At 49.7% G+C, this 17,500-nt stretch overlaps 2 protein-coding genes across 2 annotated transcripts in view; one reads left to right on the top strand and one right to left on the bottom strand.

Moving 5' to 3' along the window:
- LOC311325748 (ceramide transfer protein-like) overlaps positions 1 to 8,025 on the top strand; it is a 28,807-nt gene extending 20,782 nt beyond the window's left edge. Inside the window, exons 10-18 of the mRNA XM_084458503.1 lie at positions 11 to 103; positions 1,427 to 1,498; positions 2,486 to 2,581; positions 2,716 to 2,848; positions 2,972 to 3,042; positions 4,267 to 4,395; positions 6,685 to 6,814; positions 7,083 to 7,219; positions 7,940 to 8,025. Coding sequence (XP_084314629.1) covers positions 11 to 103; positions 1,427 to 1,498; positions 2,486 to 2,581; positions 2,716 to 2,848; positions 2,972 to 3,042; positions 4,267 to 4,395; positions 6,685 to 6,814; positions 7,083 to 7,210 — 852 coding nt within the window. The 3' untranslated portion in view covers positions 7,211 to 7,219; positions 7,940 to 8,025. The remainder of the gene's footprint in view (positions 1 to 10; positions 104 to 1,426; positions 1,499 to 2,485; positions 2,582 to 2,715; positions 2,849 to 2,971; positions 3,043 to 4,266; positions 4,396 to 6,684; positions 6,815 to 7,082; positions 7,220 to 7,939) is intronic.
- Positions 8,026 to 9,223: 1,198 nt separating this feature from the next.
- The window catches only part of LOC311325743 (3-hydroxy-3-methylglutaryl-coenzyme A reductase-like), a 16,993-nt gene continuing 8,716 nt past the window's right edge, over positions 9,224 to 17,500 (bottom strand). Inside the window, exons 13-19 of the mRNA XM_084458496.1 lie at positions 17,497 to 17,500; positions 16,560 to 16,730; positions 14,880 to 15,020; positions 14,318 to 14,476; positions 13,757 to 13,911; positions 11,079 to 13,206; positions 9,224 to 10,609 (exon numbers count right to left, since the gene is read on the bottom strand). The exon at positions 17,497 to 17,500 is cut by the window's right edge and continues 102 nt beyond it. Of these exons, the coding sequence (XP_084314622.1) occupies positions 13,149 to 13,206; positions 13,757 to 13,911; positions 14,318 to 14,476; positions 14,880 to 15,020; positions 16,560 to 16,730; positions 17,497 to 17,500 (688 nt within the window). The 3' untranslated portion in view covers positions 9,224 to 10,609; positions 11,079 to 13,148. The remainder of the gene's footprint in view (positions 10,610 to 11,078; positions 13,207 to 13,756; positions 13,912 to 14,317; positions 14,477 to 14,879; positions 15,021 to 16,559; positions 16,731 to 17,496) is intronic.

Genomic DNA, 17,500 nt, shown 5'->3' on the forward strand with positions numbered 1-17,500 from the left:
GTGTGTCCAGTCTCAGACGGAGAAGTCAAGAGTACAGCGGTCCAGTCCTCTTCCTACAGGAGACGTCTACTCCACCACCGGCTCACACAGATTCGCTGACAAGGTAATTCATCCCCATCAGACCTGAACACTCCCTAAACACTGTGTTCATCATCATCATCATCATCATCACATCTGTCTTGCTGTTTCTAGCACCTTCTCCTCTCGCCTCCGCCTCTGTCTCTCTTGCTCTACCCGCCCTACTCTTCTACCTCTCTCTCTGTCTCTCCCTCTCTCTCCCCCTCTCTCTCTGTCTCTCCCTCTCTCTCCCCCCCCCCCTCTCTCTCTCTCCCTCTCTCTCTCTTTCTCTCACTCTCTCTCGTTGTCTCTGATATGTTCTGTCTCTCTCTCTCCCTCTCTCTCCCTCTCTCTCTCTCTCTCTGTGTCTCTCTCTCTCTCTCTGATGTGTTGTGTTGTGTCTCTCTCTCTCTCTCTGATGTGTTGTGTTGTGTCTCTCTCTCTCTCTCTCTCTCTCTCTCTCTCTCTCTCTCTGATGTGTTGTGTTGTCTCTCTCTCTCTCTCTCTCTGATGTGTTGTGTTGTGTCTCTCTCTGATGTGTTGTGTTGTGTCTCTCTCTCTCTCTCTCTCTCTCTCTCTCTCTCTGATGTGTTGTGTTGTCTCTCTCTCTCTCTCTCTCTGATGTGTTGTGTTGTGTCTCTCTCTCTCTCTCTGATGTGTTGTGTTGTGTCTCTCTCTCTCTCTCTCTGATGTGTTGTGTTGTGTCTCTCTCTCTCTCTCTCTGATGTGTTGTGTTGTGTCTCTCTCTCTCTCTCTCTCTGATGTGTTGTGTCTCTCTCTCTCTCTCTCTGATGTGTTGTGTTGTGTCTCTCTCTCTCTCTCTCTGATGTGTTGTGTTGTGTCTCTCTCTCTCTCTCTCTCTGATGTGTTGTGTCTCTCTCTCTCTCTCTCTGATGTGTTGTGTTGTGTCTCTCTCTCTCTCTCTCTCTGATGTGTTGTGTTGTGTCTCTCTCTCTGATGTGTTGTGTCTCTCTCTCTCTCTCTCTGATGTGTTGTGTTGTGTCTCTCTCTCTGATGTGTTGTGTCTCTCTCTCTCTCTCTCTGATGTGTTGTGTCTCTCTCTCTCTCTCTCTCTGATGTGTTGTGTTGTGTCTCTCTCTCTGATGTGTTGTGTCTCTCTCTCTCTCTCTCTGATGTGTTGTGTTGTGTCTCTCTCTCTGATGTGTTGTGTCTCTCTCTCTCTCTCTCTGATGTGTTGTGTTGTGTCTCTCTCTCTCTCTCTCTGATGTGTTGTGTCTCTCTCTCTCTCTCTCTCTCTCTCTCTGATGTGTTGTGTCTCTCTCTCTCTCTGATGTGTTGTGTTGTGTCTCTCTCTCTCTCTCTGATGTGTTGTGTCCTCCCTCATGTCTCTTCCTCTCTGTCCCTCCAGCCTCATGTCCACTCGTCCCGTCCTCTGGTAGTCACTGCCCCCCCCCACAACCATCACAGATTCAGTGCAGAGGTAACCAGCCCCCGTCCCAGCCCCAGGCAGCCCTCCGCGCGTGTGTGTGTGTGTGTGTGTGTGTGTGTGTGTGTGTGTGGGTGTGTGGGTGTGTGGGTGGGTGGGTGGGTGGGTGGGTGGGGGCCCGCTCTGTGAGCGCTCTGTCCGCATGACCGCTGCCTCACCCCAGCCACTGGAGCAGCATTGTCCAGGACATAATAATGAGGAAACCTCCATTATTACTGCAGCATAACTCGCCTGGCGCCCCCCCCCCCCTCCCTCTCTGCACGAAGGCTGCGTCCGTTTAACCCCCGCGCCACGTCTGCCTCCCCTCCGCCAGCTCCCTCCCCTCCGACTGGCCTCTCAGTCTCTCTCTGGACGCGAGCCACGGTGGTCTGGTCCTCACTCGATAGGCTATATGCACAACTCCAGTACTTCCTGAAATTAGACACGCTTCTCTATTTCCTGTCCTACACTATTGGATGAGGTGATTAATCAGGTGTGCCTGACTGCAGCACAATGATCAGGCACAGCTGAATAATCATTTCATCCAATAGTGTGAGACAGGAAATAGAGAAGCATGTCTAATTTCAGGAAGTGCTGGAGTTGTGCATATAGCCTGTTCTGCACATGCTCAGTGGGTGCCTGTCTCCTCTCACCCAGACTAACTAGGTTAACCTCCAGTGAGTTACTGAGGTGCACTGATATCTTGTTTCTTTGCCTCACTTCCTGTTTGATATCTTGTTTCTTCGCCGCACTTCCTGTTTGACATCTTGTTTCTTTCCCCCACTCCCTGTTTGACATCTTGTTTCTTTGCCTCACTCCCTGTTTGACATTTTGTTTCTTTGCCCCACTCCCTGTTTGACATCTTGTTTCTTTGCCCCACTTCCTGTTTGACATCTTGTTTCTTTGCCCCACTCCCTGTTTGACATTTTGTTTCTTCGTCTCACTTTCTGTTTGACATCTTGTTTCTCCGCCTCACTTCCTGTCCCCGGGCGTCTGTGATAGGTGGAGGAGATGGTGCAGAACCACATGACCTACTCCCTGCAGGACCTGGGCGGAGACGCCAACTGGCAGTTGGTCGTGGAGGAGGGCGAGATGAAGGTGAGAGGTCATCGGTCATCTGTGGAAAAAAAAAACGTCATTCTTCTCAGTTCCTCTTTAAGATCATTAAAACTCTCTCCTCGCGTGTGTGCGTGCGTGTGTGCGTGCGTGTGTGCGTGCGCGTGTGTGTGTAGGTGTACAGGAGGGAGGTGGAGGAGAACGGCATCGTCCTGGACCCTCTGAAGGCCACCCACGCCGTGAAGGGGGTGACGGGACACGAGCTCTGCCACTACTTCTGGGACACCGAGTACCGCAACGACTGGGAGAGTGAGTCACCTGAACGTCACGGTGACAACGGACTAACGGGGCGGGGGGGTTAGGGTGAGGGGGGGGGGGGGGGGGTTTGGTACGGATGTTATTATAACACTTCTCTTTCTCCTTTCTCTTCAGCCACTATTGAAAACTTCAATGTCGTGGAGACGTTATCAGACAACGCTGTAATTGTCTATCAGACACATAAGGTAGGAGAACAGACGCACACACACACACACACACACACACACACACACACGCAGGCAACAGGCCATTAGAGTCCATTGTTGGCGAGCCTGGGGGAGAGAGCAGACTCAGCCTGGGGGAGAGAGCAGACTCAGCCTGGGGGAGAGAGCAGACTCAGCCTGGGGGAGAGAGCAGACTCAGCCTGGGGGAGAGAGCAGACTCAGCCTGGGGGAGAGAGCAGACTCAGCCTGGGGGAGAGAGCAGACTCAGCCTGGGGGAGAGAGCAGACTCAGCCTGGGGGAGAGAGCAGACTCAGCCTGGGGGAGAGAGCAGACTCAGCCTGGGGGAGAGAGACTCAGCCTGGGGGAGAGAGCAGACTCAGCCTGGGGGAGAGAGCAGACTCAGCCTGGGGGAGAGAGCAGACTCAGCCTGGGGGAGAGAGCAGACTCAGCCTGGGGGAGAGAGCAGACTCAGCCTGGGGGAGAGAGCAGACTCAGCCTGGGGGAGAGAGCAGACTCAGCCTGGGGGAGAGAGCAGACTCAGCCTGGGGGAGAGAGCAGACTCTGGGACAGCTTTTTCCACCAGGCGACCAGGCTTGGGAACAATGGACACTAATGGCCGGCTGCCTGTGACCCTGACACATTCACACTCACACTGTGCACACACACTAACACACACACACACACACACGCAAACACACACTAACATGCAAACACACGCAAACACACACTAACATGCAAACACACACACACACAAGCAAACACACAATAACATGCAAACACACACACTAACACGCAAACACACACTAACATGCAAACACACACCAACATACACTAACACGCAAACACACACTTACATGCAAACACACACAAATACACTGTAACATGCAAACACACACTAACATGCAAACACACACTAGCATGCAAACAATGCACATTTCACACACCTACACTTTACACACACCATACTTACACTTTTATTTAATTATTAATAATAATTATTAATAATTATGCATTTAAAATTATCATTATCTTCTTATAAATCATTATTCTGTTGTTGCTGCAAGGCTTGCAAGGGCGTGTCCTCCATCTAACTTCCTGTGTGTGTGTGTGTTGTAGAGGGCGTGTCCTCCATCTAACTTCCTGTGTGTGTGTGTTGTAGAGGGCGTGTCCTCCATCTAACTTCCTGTGTGTGTGTGTTGTAGAGGGCGTGTCCTCCATCTAACTTCCTGTGTGTGTGTGTTGTAGAGGGTGTGGCCTGCGTCTCAGAGGGATGTGCTGTACCTGTCGGCCATGAGGAAGATCCTGGCCAACAACGAGAACGACCCGGACACCTGGGTGGTCTGCAACTTCTCAGTGGACCACGATAACGCACAGGTCAGCACAGACCACCCTACTTATGTCGTTTAAACTCAGAATAAATCAATAAATACCCAATCAAATAACCAACTATACTTGCGTTTTCGTGCTAGCCATTTTGTCACATTACAGCGTTACAGTAAAATGTTGAATTTGACGGCTACTTCCGGGGTTAGGGTTAGCCCAGATCTCTGAGGTTAGGGGGTTAGGGTTAGCCTGGGTTAGGGTTAGCCCAGATCTCTGAGGTTAGTGGGTTAGGGTTAGCCCAGATCTCTGAGGTTAGTGGGTTAGGGTTAGCCCAGATCTCTGAGGTTAGTGGGTTAGGGTTAGGCCAGATCTCTGAGGTTAGTGGGTTAGGGTTAGCCTGGGTTAGGGTTAGCCCAGATCTCTGAGGTTAGTGGGTTAGGGTTAGCCCAGATCTCTGAGGTTAGTGGGTTAGGGTCTCTCAGATCTCTGAGGTTAGTGGGTTAGGGTTAGCCTGGGTTAGGGTTAGCCCAGATCTCTGAGGTTAGTGGGTTAGGGTTAGCCCAGATCTCTGAGGTTAGTGGGTTAGGGTTAGCCTGGGTTAGGGTTAGCCCAGATCTCTGAGGTTAGTGGGTTAGGGTTAGCCCAGATCTCTGAGGTTAGTGGGTTAGGGTTAGCCCAGATCTCTGAGGTTAGTGGGTTAGGGTTAGCCCAGATCTGAGGTTAGTGGGTTAGGGTTAGCCCAGATCTCTGAGGTTAGTGGGTTAGGGTTAGCCCAGATCTCTGAGGTTAGTGGGTTAGGGTTAGCCCAGATCTCTGAGGTTAGTGGGTTAGGGTTAGCCCAGATCTCTGAGGTTAGTGGGTTAGGGTTAGCCCAGATCTCTGAGGTTAGTGGGTTAGGGTTAGCCCAGATCTCTGAGGTTAGTGGGTTAGGGTTAGCCCAGATCTCTGAGGTTAGCGGGTTAGGGTTAGTACCAGATCTCTGAGGTTAGTGGGTTAGGGTTAGTCCAGATCTCTGAGGTTAGTGGGTTAGGGTTAGCCCAGATCTCTGAGGTTAGTGGGTTAGGGTTAGCCCAGATCTCTGAGGTTAGCGGGTTAGGGTTAGCCTGGGTTAGGGTTAGCCCAGATCTCTGAGGTTAGTGGGTTAGGGTTAGCCCAGATCTCTGAGGTTAGTGGGTTAGGGTTAGCCCAGATCTCTGAGGTTAGTGGGTTAGTGGGTTAGGGTTAGCCCAGATCTATGAGGTTAGCGGGTTAGGGTTAGCCCAGATCTCTGAGGTTAGTGGGTTAGGGTTAGCCCAGATCTCTGAGGTTAGTGGGTTAGGGTTAGCCCAGATCTCTGAGGTTAGTGGGTTAGGGTTAGCCCAGATCTCTGAGGTTAGTGGGTTAGGGTTAGCCCAGATCTCTGAGGTTAGTGGGTTAGGGTTAGCCCAGATCTCTGAGGTTAGTGGGTTAGGGTTAGCCCAGATCTCTGAGGTTAGTGGGTTAGGGTTAGCCCAGATCTCTGAGGTTAGTGGGTTAGGGTTAGCCCAGATCTCTGAGGTTAGTGGGTTAGGGTTAGCCCAGATCTCTGAGGTTAGTGGGTTAGGGTTAGCCCAGATCTCTGAGGTTAGTGGGTTAGGGTTAGCCCAGATCTCTGAGGTTAGTGGGTTAGGGTTAGCCCAGATCTCTGAGGTTAGTGGGTTAGGGTTAGCCCAGATCTCTGAGGTTAGTGGGTTAGGGTCTCAGATCTCTGAGGTTAGTGGGTTAGGGTTAGCCCAGATCTCTGAGGTTAGTGGGTTAGGGTTAGCCCAGATCTCTGAGGTTAGCGGGTTAGGGTTAGTGGGTTAGGGTTAGCCCAGATCTCTGAGGTTAGTGGGTTAGGGTCTCAGATCTCTGAGGTTAGTGGGTTAGGGTTAGCCCAGATCTCTGAGGTTAGTGGGTTAGGGTTAGCCCAGATCTCTGAGGTTAGTGGGTTAGGGTTAGCCCAGATCTCTGAGGTTAGTGGGTTAGGGTTAGCCCAGATCTCTGAGGTTAGTGGGTTAGGGTTAGCCCAGATCTCTGAGGTTAGTGGGTTAGGGTTAGCCCAGATCTCTGAGGTTAGTGGGTTAGGGTTAGCCCAGATCTCTGAGGTTAGTGGGTTAGGGTCTCAGATCTCTGAGGTTAGTGGGTTAGGGTTAGCCCAGATCTCGGAGGTTAGCGGGTTAGGGTTAGCCCAGATCTCTGAGGTTAGCGGGTTAGGGTCTCTCAGATCTCCGAGGTCCTACTGTATGTGATTGTGAGGATGTGAAGATGGAGACTAGAGCTATAGGAGAAAACTTCCGGTTCAATCTTCCCTCCCTGTCGTCGTCACCCCCCCCCCCCCAGCCCACAAACAGGTGTGTCCGCGCCAAAATCAACATCGCCCTGATCTGCCAGACCCTGGTCAGTCCACCAGAGGGCGACAAGGAGATCAGCCGAGACAACATCCTCTGTAAGATCACCTACGTGGCCAATGGTAAGTTCACATCCAGGCTGGTAAAATGGCCCGAGCAGAAACACAACCTTCGTCTTGTTCAAGTAATAGAACATAGAGGAGCACGTCAAGAGAAATATAAGAAATGATGCTTAAAAGAAGCCTACATTTCCTGATGTTGTTGGGTGTAAACACGTGAAAATACAGTGACGGGATGTAGAGGATCGCGTGTATGTGTGTGTGTGTGTGTGTGTGTGTGTGTGCCTGCGTGTGTGTGTGTGTGTGTGTCCGTGTGTGTGTGTCCGTCCAGTGAATCCCGGAGGCTGGGCTCCTGCCTCCGTCCTCAGAGCCGTGGCGAAGAGGGAGTACCCCAAGTTCCTCAAACGCTTCACCTCCTACGTCCAGGACAAGACGGCGGGCAAGCCCATCCTGTTCTGAGACCCCCAGGTAACGGCTCACCTGACCCTCAACTAGGGCTGCACGATTAGGACAAAAGATAATCATTTGCGATTATTTGCTTCAAAATGGTAATTGCGATTAATAATTGCGATTAATATTTCAAAGTAATAGCTTTAGCTCTGCACAGTTTGCATATGACCTGCTGGGCTTGAGCCACATCATCTTTTTCGTAACCACTCAGAGGGAACGCATGTGATTGGTCAGACAGCATTAGCGCCTGTGATTCGTCCGTGTAGTCCTAGCACACTCAATTCAAAGCAAAATTATGAATCACATTAATTGCGGCCTTTTGCGATTAGTTAATGGCGGAGGTCATCATCGCGATTTCGATTAATTCACGATTAATTGTGCAGCCCTACCCTCAACTCAAACTTTATTTGTATAGCGCATTTCATACACAGAGGCAACACAACGCGCTTTAAAGAGAGCAATGGGGGGGGCATAGGTCCCACCCCTACATATTCCAGAGGGAAACAAAAAAAAACAGTATCACCCAGGGGCCAGAAAAGTGAGCTGTAAAAATTCTCCCCTGACCTCTCTCAACGAGACGATCGAGCGAGCTCCTGTGAGCACCCAGCATGACGCTGCGCAGTTCAGAGGCCGTGACTGATGCCGACCGTGACAAGAGAACGCCGTTATTGTGTCCAAGAATGAAGCTCTTTGTGTGAATAGCTTTGTTAACTGAAATGACTCTCTCTCATTCCCCAGCGCACCAGGCCTTGCAACTGTCCGGCTCCGAGCACGCGCACACACACACACACACACCACACACACACACCACACACACACACACACACACACACACACACACACACACACACACACACCACACACACACTCTCCCTGCCCCAAGCTGCAACGCCCCCAACAGGCCCAGAAGACCCACTGCACCCGTGACAACAGACTGAAGACTACTCTGCCGCCAGCCGTTCATGCTAACCTTTTAGCCTCCACCTCAGTTCCTCCATTGTCAGCTCCTTTGCTAGCTAACGTGCTAGCCTGTAAGCTACTCACGCTAGAGCCCACAGTGATGCAGACTGACATGTACACGTGTAGCCAAATGTCAGTTTGTACATGGTTTTTCTGACAGAGATATATTGATATAATATATAAATGTATGTATATGTTCTAAGAAGTTTATGAGAAAGGTTTTTGTCCCTCGGCTGAAAGACAGAACTGGCTCTATTTTAGTCCTGCTTTTTGTAGTCGTCCTTTTTTAAGAAATGGAGTTTGCTCCTGCTTTTTGTTGATTTTAGGTTTTTATAAATAATAATTAGTGGTCTCACAGCTTACTCTCATGCTGCTAATTTTTTGCTAATACAACGAATGAAACAAAGCGACTCTTGCTGATATGATCGTTTTGGTTGTAAATAAGTAACAAACAAAAAAAAAAAAAAGCTACAAGTCCAGAGGGTTGTCATTGTCCCGTGACCCCTATGACAGAAGACTTGACCTTTCTGTCCTCGTCCCTCTGGTGAAACACCACTCGTTGGTACTGATGGAGGGACGAGACGAAAAGAAACTTTTTTTTTTTTGGTTTTCAAAATGTTAGATGTACAAAAGATCTCCATGTTTCTTAACCTTGGGGTTGTACTTGCGTGTCGTCGTTGACACGCTGTAGCAGCACAATTTATTTTATTTTTTTAGATGTCTTGATTTATTGTACATTATGTACAGTATCGGTCTCCAACCATTAACACATCTGCTCCAGCTGTACAATGTCAAGTGGGGCGGAGTCAACCCCATATGCCTTACTCCTCTTACTCCTCTTACTCCTCCTACTCCTCTTACTCCTCTCACTCCTCTTACTCCTCTTACTCCTCTTACTCCTCCTACTCCTCTTACTCCTCTTACTCCTCTCACTCCTCTTACTCCTCTTACTCCTCCTACTCCTCGGCTCCACCGCGGCCGTCAGTGTCGACGTCCTACCGGCAAAAATCAAGAAATGAACCTTTAACTTCGGACGCTGTCCCTGAACATAACGGCTGCAGTGGAACCAGCGTCTGATAGCCGATGGTTGACGCTGACGCTAACGGACCCAGTGGAGCCAAGCCGTTAGAGTGGAAGATATGCTGTACTTGTGTTCTGGGAGTGGGTGCAGTATTATATATATATATATATAATAATAATAATATATATTATATACACAGTATTACACCGATGAACTCAATAGAGAAGTGTCTGCAGACCTGTTTGGATATTATGAGTATGGCTCCCTCTTGCTCCTCTTCCTGTGAGGAAGTTATGACCATGAGTGTGAGGAGTGTGTGGAGGCCTTTCCATGGTGTTTGGACAGGAGCAGGAGTAGCATGTAGGTACAGCAGATATACAGTCTATTTCTTGCTGGGTACTTCTGTGAAATAATGGCACCATAAACAGAGTCTAATTATTTGTATAAAACCAAGGGTGTGAGGGGGGGTGTTATAAAGATGTCAAACTCATTTCATAATTGCTTTTATCTAAACATTGTGATAATGCAATCAGCAAAAACATGCGTTTCACCAATACGCTCGCTCATTGAAGGAGCCATATGCCAATCAATTTCACTGTCCAATGGAGACAGTTTTTAAGCCAAGTGGGTGGTGGTATGTAATGTACTGTATGCTGCTCATTCCAACCATTCAGTTAGCGCAACACGGTCAAGTGATTTCAACTTTGTACGTGTACCTGTGGACAAAGCCCCTCTGTCCTTCATCGATGGCACAAGCAAATTTATGACGGCTGCATTTTCTACCTGAATATCATTCAATCGGTGATTCTCTTAGCTCCTTTAAGAGCGTACCCAGACAGCAATCCGATCAGGGCCATATACAGGCACTTGTTGCTTAGTTCCGGCCCATATACGGCCAGGCCAGATCCGGCACTTGTTGCTTAGTTCCGGCCCATATACGGCCCAGATCCGGCCCATATACGGCCCAGATCCGTTTGCTATCTGGGAAGACGCATACAGTACTACAGTCTTGATACCCTCTATCGCTAAGCCTCACAGAATTAGCTGGGCGGGGCCCCGGGGAACCTAGGAGAGGCAGGTTTAGGAGAGGCAGGTTTAGGAGAGGCAGGTTTAGGAGAGGCAGGTTTAGGAGAGGCAGGTTTAAGCCGGATGATACCGAGCCACGGGCTAAGTGGAGAGCGGCCTACTTGTGAAGCTGTTTCACCTGCGGTAGATATCTCTTCCAAGAGCTTAGCTGCTGTTTCACCTGCGGTAGATATCTCTCCCAAGAGCTTAGCTGCTGGTTGTGAAGCTGTTTCACCTGCGGTAGATATCTCTCCCAAGAGCTTAGCTGCTGGTTGTGAAGCTGTTTCACCTGCGGTAGATATCTCTCCCAAGAGCTTAGCTGCTGGTTGTGAAGCTGTTTCACCTGCGGTAGATATCTCTCCCTGAGCTTAGCTGCTGGTTGTGAAGCTGTTTCACCTGCGGTAGATATCTCTCCCAAGAGCTTAGCTGCTGGTTGTGAAGCTGTTTCACCTGCGGTAGATATCTCTCCCAACAGCTTAGCTGCTGGTTGTGAAGCTGTTTCACCTGCGGTAGATATCTCTCCCAAGAGCTTAGCTGCTGTTTCACCTGCGGTAGATCTCTCTCCCAAGAGCTTAGCTGCTGGTTGTGAAGCTGTTTCACCTGCGGTAGATATCTCTCCCAAGAGCTTAGCTGCTGGTTCACCTGCGGTAGATATCTCTCCCAAGAGCTTAGCTGCTGGTTCACCTGCGGTAGATATCTCTCCCAAGAGCTTAGCTGCTGGTTGTGAAGCTGTTCCACCTGCGGTAGATATCTCTCCCAAGAGCTTAGCTGCTGTTTCACCTGCGGTAGATATCTCTCCCAGAGCTTAGCTGCTGGTGGTTGCATTTGCACTGAATGTAACGGTGATAACCGTGTGAATGGAACGATCACGCTAACGCAGTCGGGATGGGAAATGAAACTACTGTGAAACGTGCCACTTCTTTACCTGCTTAGAAAGAACATCATTCTTCTCCGGTAGATTCTGTAATGTGTTGATACAATTTCAGTAAACAAGACGTGTACTGTACAAAGAGCCAGTGGTTTTAATGGGGGGGGGGGGGGGGGAGATACTACATCAGCATTAATTCTGGGGTTTGTAACAAAATACAGTGGACATAGGAAATCAATGGACAGAGATGGGTATGATTTGAACAAATTGGTTGAGCTAAATCCAGCTAAGGCTTCTGAAAATACAGGGCCAGAAATGAGCTTCTGTGTGTTTCAACAAATAGCAAACATGAAATCTTCTAATCCACACCTGGAGTCCATTGCACTTGTATACTGTACATCTCCCAGCGTGCAAATTAATCCTGTTTACAATGAATGTTGTTCATCTGTCTTTTGTTCAATAAATGCAAGCATCTAGAGCAGCAGCTTATGTCAACTGATATGGCTTTGTGTTCCAAGTTCTCCAACATGTGCACATCGAAAACACTCACCCAGGACTGTACACGGTCAACGGGGGTCTGTCAATGACTTGGTCAAACAGAGCTCAGAGGCAGACAAACACAACCATGTATGAGCTCCTGGACAGTCCAGCCTACTGGAGGGGAGGGGAGGGGTGCTTGGGACCCCGATGGCTGTAGCTCACAGCTGCCGTTTCTCTGGCCTGCGATGCGTCCATTTAAAGAACTAATTATTGATTCATAATGAGCATACACAGTACAGCACCTCAATTTAGACTGGCTGCTTCCAAAAGCACATAACTTAAATAAAAAATACATTCAAACCTCCTTTTCAGCTCAGAACTAATTTCACTATCACAGTAATCATCTTTCAAATGACTACTTTTGGCAAGTGCAAAACAGCTCTCGTTTAGGGAAATGTCGACCCCATTAATGTTAGCAAGCTTAGGATACACGTCCTTACATTCCAGTGCACACATGACTTGGTACATTACTGTTCGTAGTATAACCTGACAATTATAAGTTGGTGACTCTTATTGACATGATTCTCATTGAGTACTACAGATTCAAAACAATCACACACCTGCAGGTGCGGAGGCTGAATGTATTATTCCACTATCCGTGATAAAGCGTTGTAATCAGTGCCAATAACAGCATAAGCCCTGTCCTGATATCAACCTCCAATCTACCTGAAGACAATGGCACATTTGTGAGCTTCCCCCCGAAAAAACAAAATAATTCAAACAACTAGAAGGCCACTAGGGGGCGCAGACCTCTGCCCGTGCCGCATGTCGTCAGCATGTGCTGTTGTTGAATGTTTGAGTGGGCGTTATTAGTTATGAGAAGGGCATCTCTCGATGTTAACGTAAGTGAAAAATAATTTGAGGATCGGCCAAACGCCCCGTCTCGCAATATCAAAAATAAACACCAGGTGTCACTGTGGTGCATTAAATAGCAAGGCCAAAAACGCTGTATCTCACAACGTTAACATCTGTGGGTCCGCCCCCTTGGTTCGGATCTGCTCCAAAACGGATCTGTCCTTGGCGCGTGCTACACCCCCTCCACCAGGTGTCACGAAAATCGCTCGGAAAAACAGGCAAAACACACGGCATCGAAAAGATAACCTCCTGCTGGACTGCTTCCTGCTGGACTGCTTCCTGCTGGACTGCTTCCTGCTGGAGGTCATTCTTCTTCTACATTCCTGGTAAACAAGGCTGACCAGTCCCAGTATCCACAGAGTGTGAGAGCGCACGTGCGCGTGCGCGTCGGGTCCAGTCCTCAGTCCAGAGGCAACTCCCCAGGTCCACTGTTCAGGGTCCAGGTCAACACAACCCACTTCCTTTAAAAGCCGCGCATTTATTCATGTCTTAATAAACAGACTCCGCCTCTTCTGGGCTGGTCGATGTTCTGGGGAATTCTGGGAGACGATCTGAAAGCCCCTCCCCCTCCAGAACTCACTGTTACGTCCTCTGTTGTAGTCCCCAGAAGACTCTCTTCTGATTGGTTGGAGCCTCTGTCACGCTGCCTCTTCGGTGTGCAGTGGCGTTTCTGGCAGGTCAGTGTTGACGTTACACCTGGGAAACGTAGTTCAGTTCAGTCAGTCAGTCACCAGACGATCGGCAAGGACTGCGCTCAACCGGCTGGACAGGTTACAGGGTTATTTGAAAACGAAGAAGAAGAAGAAGGAAGTGGACGTGCTTTCATAGAGTCAAGGAAACAGACAGGAAGTGTGTGTGGGCTTGGACCTGGTGTGTCTGTGTGTGTGTGTGTGTGTGGGGGGAGGGGTGGTATCTGTTATGTGTATGTGTGTGTGTGTATGTGTGGGGGGGGGTACCTGTTATGTGTGTGTGTGTGTGTGGGGGGGGGGCGGGGGGCTAGTACCTGTTGTGTGTGTGTGTGTGTGTGTGTTGGTACCTGTTGTGTGTGTGTGTGGGCTAGTACCTGTTGTGTGTGTGTGTGAGTGTGTGTGGTCTGGTCTCGTACCTGTTGTGTGTGTGTGGTCTGGTACCTGTTGTGTGTGTGTGTGTGGTCTGGTACCTGTTGTGTGTGTGTGTGTGTGTGTGTGTGTGGTCTGGTACCTGTTGTGTGTGTGTGTGTGTGTGTGTGTGTGGTCTGGTCTGGTACCTGTTGTGAGTCATGTGGCTCTTGACCAGGTGTCCGGCTGCGAGGGCGGCCATGAGGGACAGTTCCCCCGCCAGGACGGTGGCACAGACCACGCTGGCCAGCTGACGACCGTTCTGACCAGGGTGCTCCACGCTGGAGCCCTGCACACCCAGCATCTACACACACACACACACACACACGCACACACAGACACACACACACACGCGCACACAGAGACACGCACACACACACACACGCGCACACACACACGCACACACACACGCACACAAAGGTCAGTCACACTGGAGACCGGGGTCTGCTTGTAGACAGCTATATCTCTCACATTCGCACACACTCTCACACACTCTCTCTTGCACACACACTCTTGCACACACACTATTGCACACACACTCTTGCACACACACTCGCACACACACAATCTCACACACACACTCTCGCATACTCTTGCACACACACACACACACTCTCACGCACTCTTTCACGCACACACTCTCTCACACACTCTCTCACACACACACACACACACACACACACACACACACACACAGTAGTGTGTGGTACCTGTAGGCAGGCTTGCTGGGGGGCCAGGTTGGTGCCCCCCCCCACGGTGCCCAGCTCTATGGAGGGCATGGTGCAGCTGATGTACAGGTCCTCCCCCCCCACGCCCGCTGCCTCCATCAGGGTGATGCAGTTAGAGCTGCCCACCGTCTGGGCTGGGTCCTACACACACACACACACACACGCACACACACACAAACACACACACAAACACGCGCACAAACACACACGCGCACAAACACACACGCACACACACGCACACACCTCAAATTTTATCTATAAAGCACATTTAAAACAACCGAGGTTGACCAAAGTGCTGTACAGCTCCAGAGCAACAAACCACACAGCACGCAACAGAACACTACAATACATCATCCACAATACACAATAAGAAATATAAAATACAGAACAATACAGGGGTCATCGGGTGTCCAGCTCAACCTGAGTTGAAGGCCTGGGAGAACAGATGAGTCTTTAAAGAAGACTTAAACATCTCTACGGTCTGGGCAGACCTAATGTGCCCGGGCAGACTGAACCTAAGCCCGGCGTTTCTCAGAGCTGGTACCTGTCCACAGGCGATGTAGATGGCGGCTACGATGTTGGCGGCGTGGGCGTTGAAGCCCCCGATGCTCCCGGCCATGGCCGAGCCCACCAGGTTCTTGTTGACGTTGAGCTCCACCAGGGCGGCAGCGCTGCTCTTCAGGACCTGGGGCACGGAGGGGGGGGCGACCGTGAGGGTTTGGGAACGCGGCCCACCTGCGCCTACTGCCTCTCCTTTCTCTGCACTGTGCTTAATTTAATTTAATTTATTTAAATCAGGTCAGTGCATATTGATGAACATGTACATGTAAATATGCCAGATTGTAGACCGGAGGCTAGTTTCCATCTGGAGTCCATCATGACTGTCTGAGTTCTGAGAGCCGAGCTGGGAAAGAAATCCTTGTGTGTTTTCTGCGTGGAATAGCCTGCAAAATAATGGACTTAGACTCTGGGATCTAGTCACTCTGAATGAATTTAAAGGCATAGTGAAATCTGTAGAAACAGACTCTATTGATAATTGGAATTGTTTTAATTGAAATGGGATTACATGGCTTCCCTTTACTACACTATGGCACTTTTCAGCTGATCTATTGTTTGTAATGTGGGTGTGTTCTGTATGAAACGGTTTGTACTGCTGCCGTTCTTGGCCAGGTCGCTCTTGGGAAAAGAGATTTGAATCTCAATGCGTCTCAAGCTGGTTAAAGGTTAATACATGCATGAAATGCACTGTCAGCATGGAGTATCTCACTGAAGATAAGAGCCTGATAGTGACCAGGTCAACTCCCTCCTCAGCATTCAGCACAGAAGAAAGAGAGGAGGAGTATCGGAAAGAGGAGTAACAGGAAGAGAGAGAGTAACAGGAAGAGAGAGAGAGGAGTAACAGGAAGAGAGAAGGAGTAACAGGAAGAGAGAGAGTAACAGGAAGAGAGGAGTAACAGGAAGAGAGAAGGAGTAACAGGAAGAGAGAGGGAGTAACAGGAAGGGAGGATTAACAGGGAGAGAGGAGTAACAGGAAGAGAGAGGGAGTAACAGGAAGAGAGAAGGAGTAACAGGAAGAGAGAGGGAGTAACAGGAAGAGAGAGGGAGTAACAGGAAGAGAGAGGGAGTAACAGGAAGAGAGAAGGAGTAACAGGAAGGGAGGAGTAACAGGGAGAGAGGAGTAACAGGAAGAGAGAAGGAGTAACAGGAAGAGAGAAGGAGAGAGAGAGGAGTAACAGGAAGAGAGAAGGAGTAACAGGAAGAGAGAAGGAGAGAGAGAGGAGTAACAGGAAGAGAGAAGGTGTAACAGGAAGGGAGGAGTAACAGGGAGAGAGGAGTAACAGGAAGAGAGAAGGAGTAACAGGAAGAGAGAAGGAGAGAGAGGAGTAACAGGAAGAGAGGAGGAGTAACAGGAAGAGAGAGAGGAGGAGTAACAGGAAGAGGAGGAGGAGTAACAGGAAGAGAGAAGGAGAGAGAGAGGAGTAACAGGAAGAGAGGGGGAGTAACAGGAAGAGAGAGAGAGAGGAGTCACAGGAAGAGGAGAGAGAAGGAGTAACCGGAAGAGGAGAGCGGAGGAGTAACAGGAAGAGAGAAGGAGAGAGAGAGGAGTAACAGGAAGAGAGGAGTAACATGAAGAGAGAGAGAGAGGAGTAACAGGAAGAGAGGGGGAGTAACAGTAAGAGGAGAGAGGAGGAGTAACAGGAAGAGGAGAGCGGAGGTGGCGTACCTCTCTGATCACCCTGGAGGGGATGGTGGCCTCACACACGGCAGACTTGCCCCGGCCCAGGAGCCAGTTCATGGCGGAGGGCTTCTTGTCTGTGCAGTAGTTCCCACTCACAGACAACACCTGCAGCTCAGGGAACAGCTGCTGGAGCCGGCTTACAGCCTGCTCTGTACCCTGGAGACAGACACAGACAGAACGAGAGACAGACAGACAGACAGAGACACACACACAGACAGAGAACGAGACACAGACAGAGACAGACAGAGAACGAGACACAGACAGTGAACGAGACACAGACAGACAGACAGACAGACAGACAGAGAACAAGAGACACAGACAGAGACAGACAGACAGACAGACAGACAGACAGACAGACAGACAACGAGACACAGACATATAAAGAGACAGAGACCACACATAAGAAATGTGCAATGGCATGTTTGTCATTCAGAACGGGGAAACGGTGACATCATCCCATTGTCAGGCCAATAGAGACCAACGCTGCGTTCCCGTTCAAAAGGGAAGAAGGAATTTGGCGTTGGGATTGACCTCACACCCGACATGACACCCGACATGACACCTGACATGAGGCGAAAAAAACACGCTGGCCTGATTTTTGAAATTCTAGCTAAGTTAGCCATTGTTAGCAAAACCAGTTGATAACAACGCATTATGCTCTGTCTTGCGCATGTGAACACCGTATCACAAAATGTAGAGTTGGGTACAGCCCTTGTGTGTGTGTGTGTGTGTGTGTGTGTGTGTGTGTGTGTGTGTGTGTGTGTGCGTGCGCGTGCGTGTGTGTGTGTGTGAGAGTGTGTGTGTGTGTGTGTGTGTGTGTGTGTGCGTGTGTGTGTGTGTGTGTGAGAGTGTGTGTGAGAGTGTGTGTGAGAGTGTGTGTGTGTGAGAGTGTGTGTGAGAGTGTGTGTGTGAGTGGTCTTACCTTG

Source organism: Borostomias antarcticus (genome assembly GCF_949987555.1).
Source record: "Borostomias antarcticus genome assembly, chromosome: 2".
Classification (NCBI taxonomy): domain Eukaryota; kingdom Metazoa; phylum Chordata; class Actinopteri; order Stomiiformes; family Stomiidae; genus Borostomias; species Borostomias antarcticus.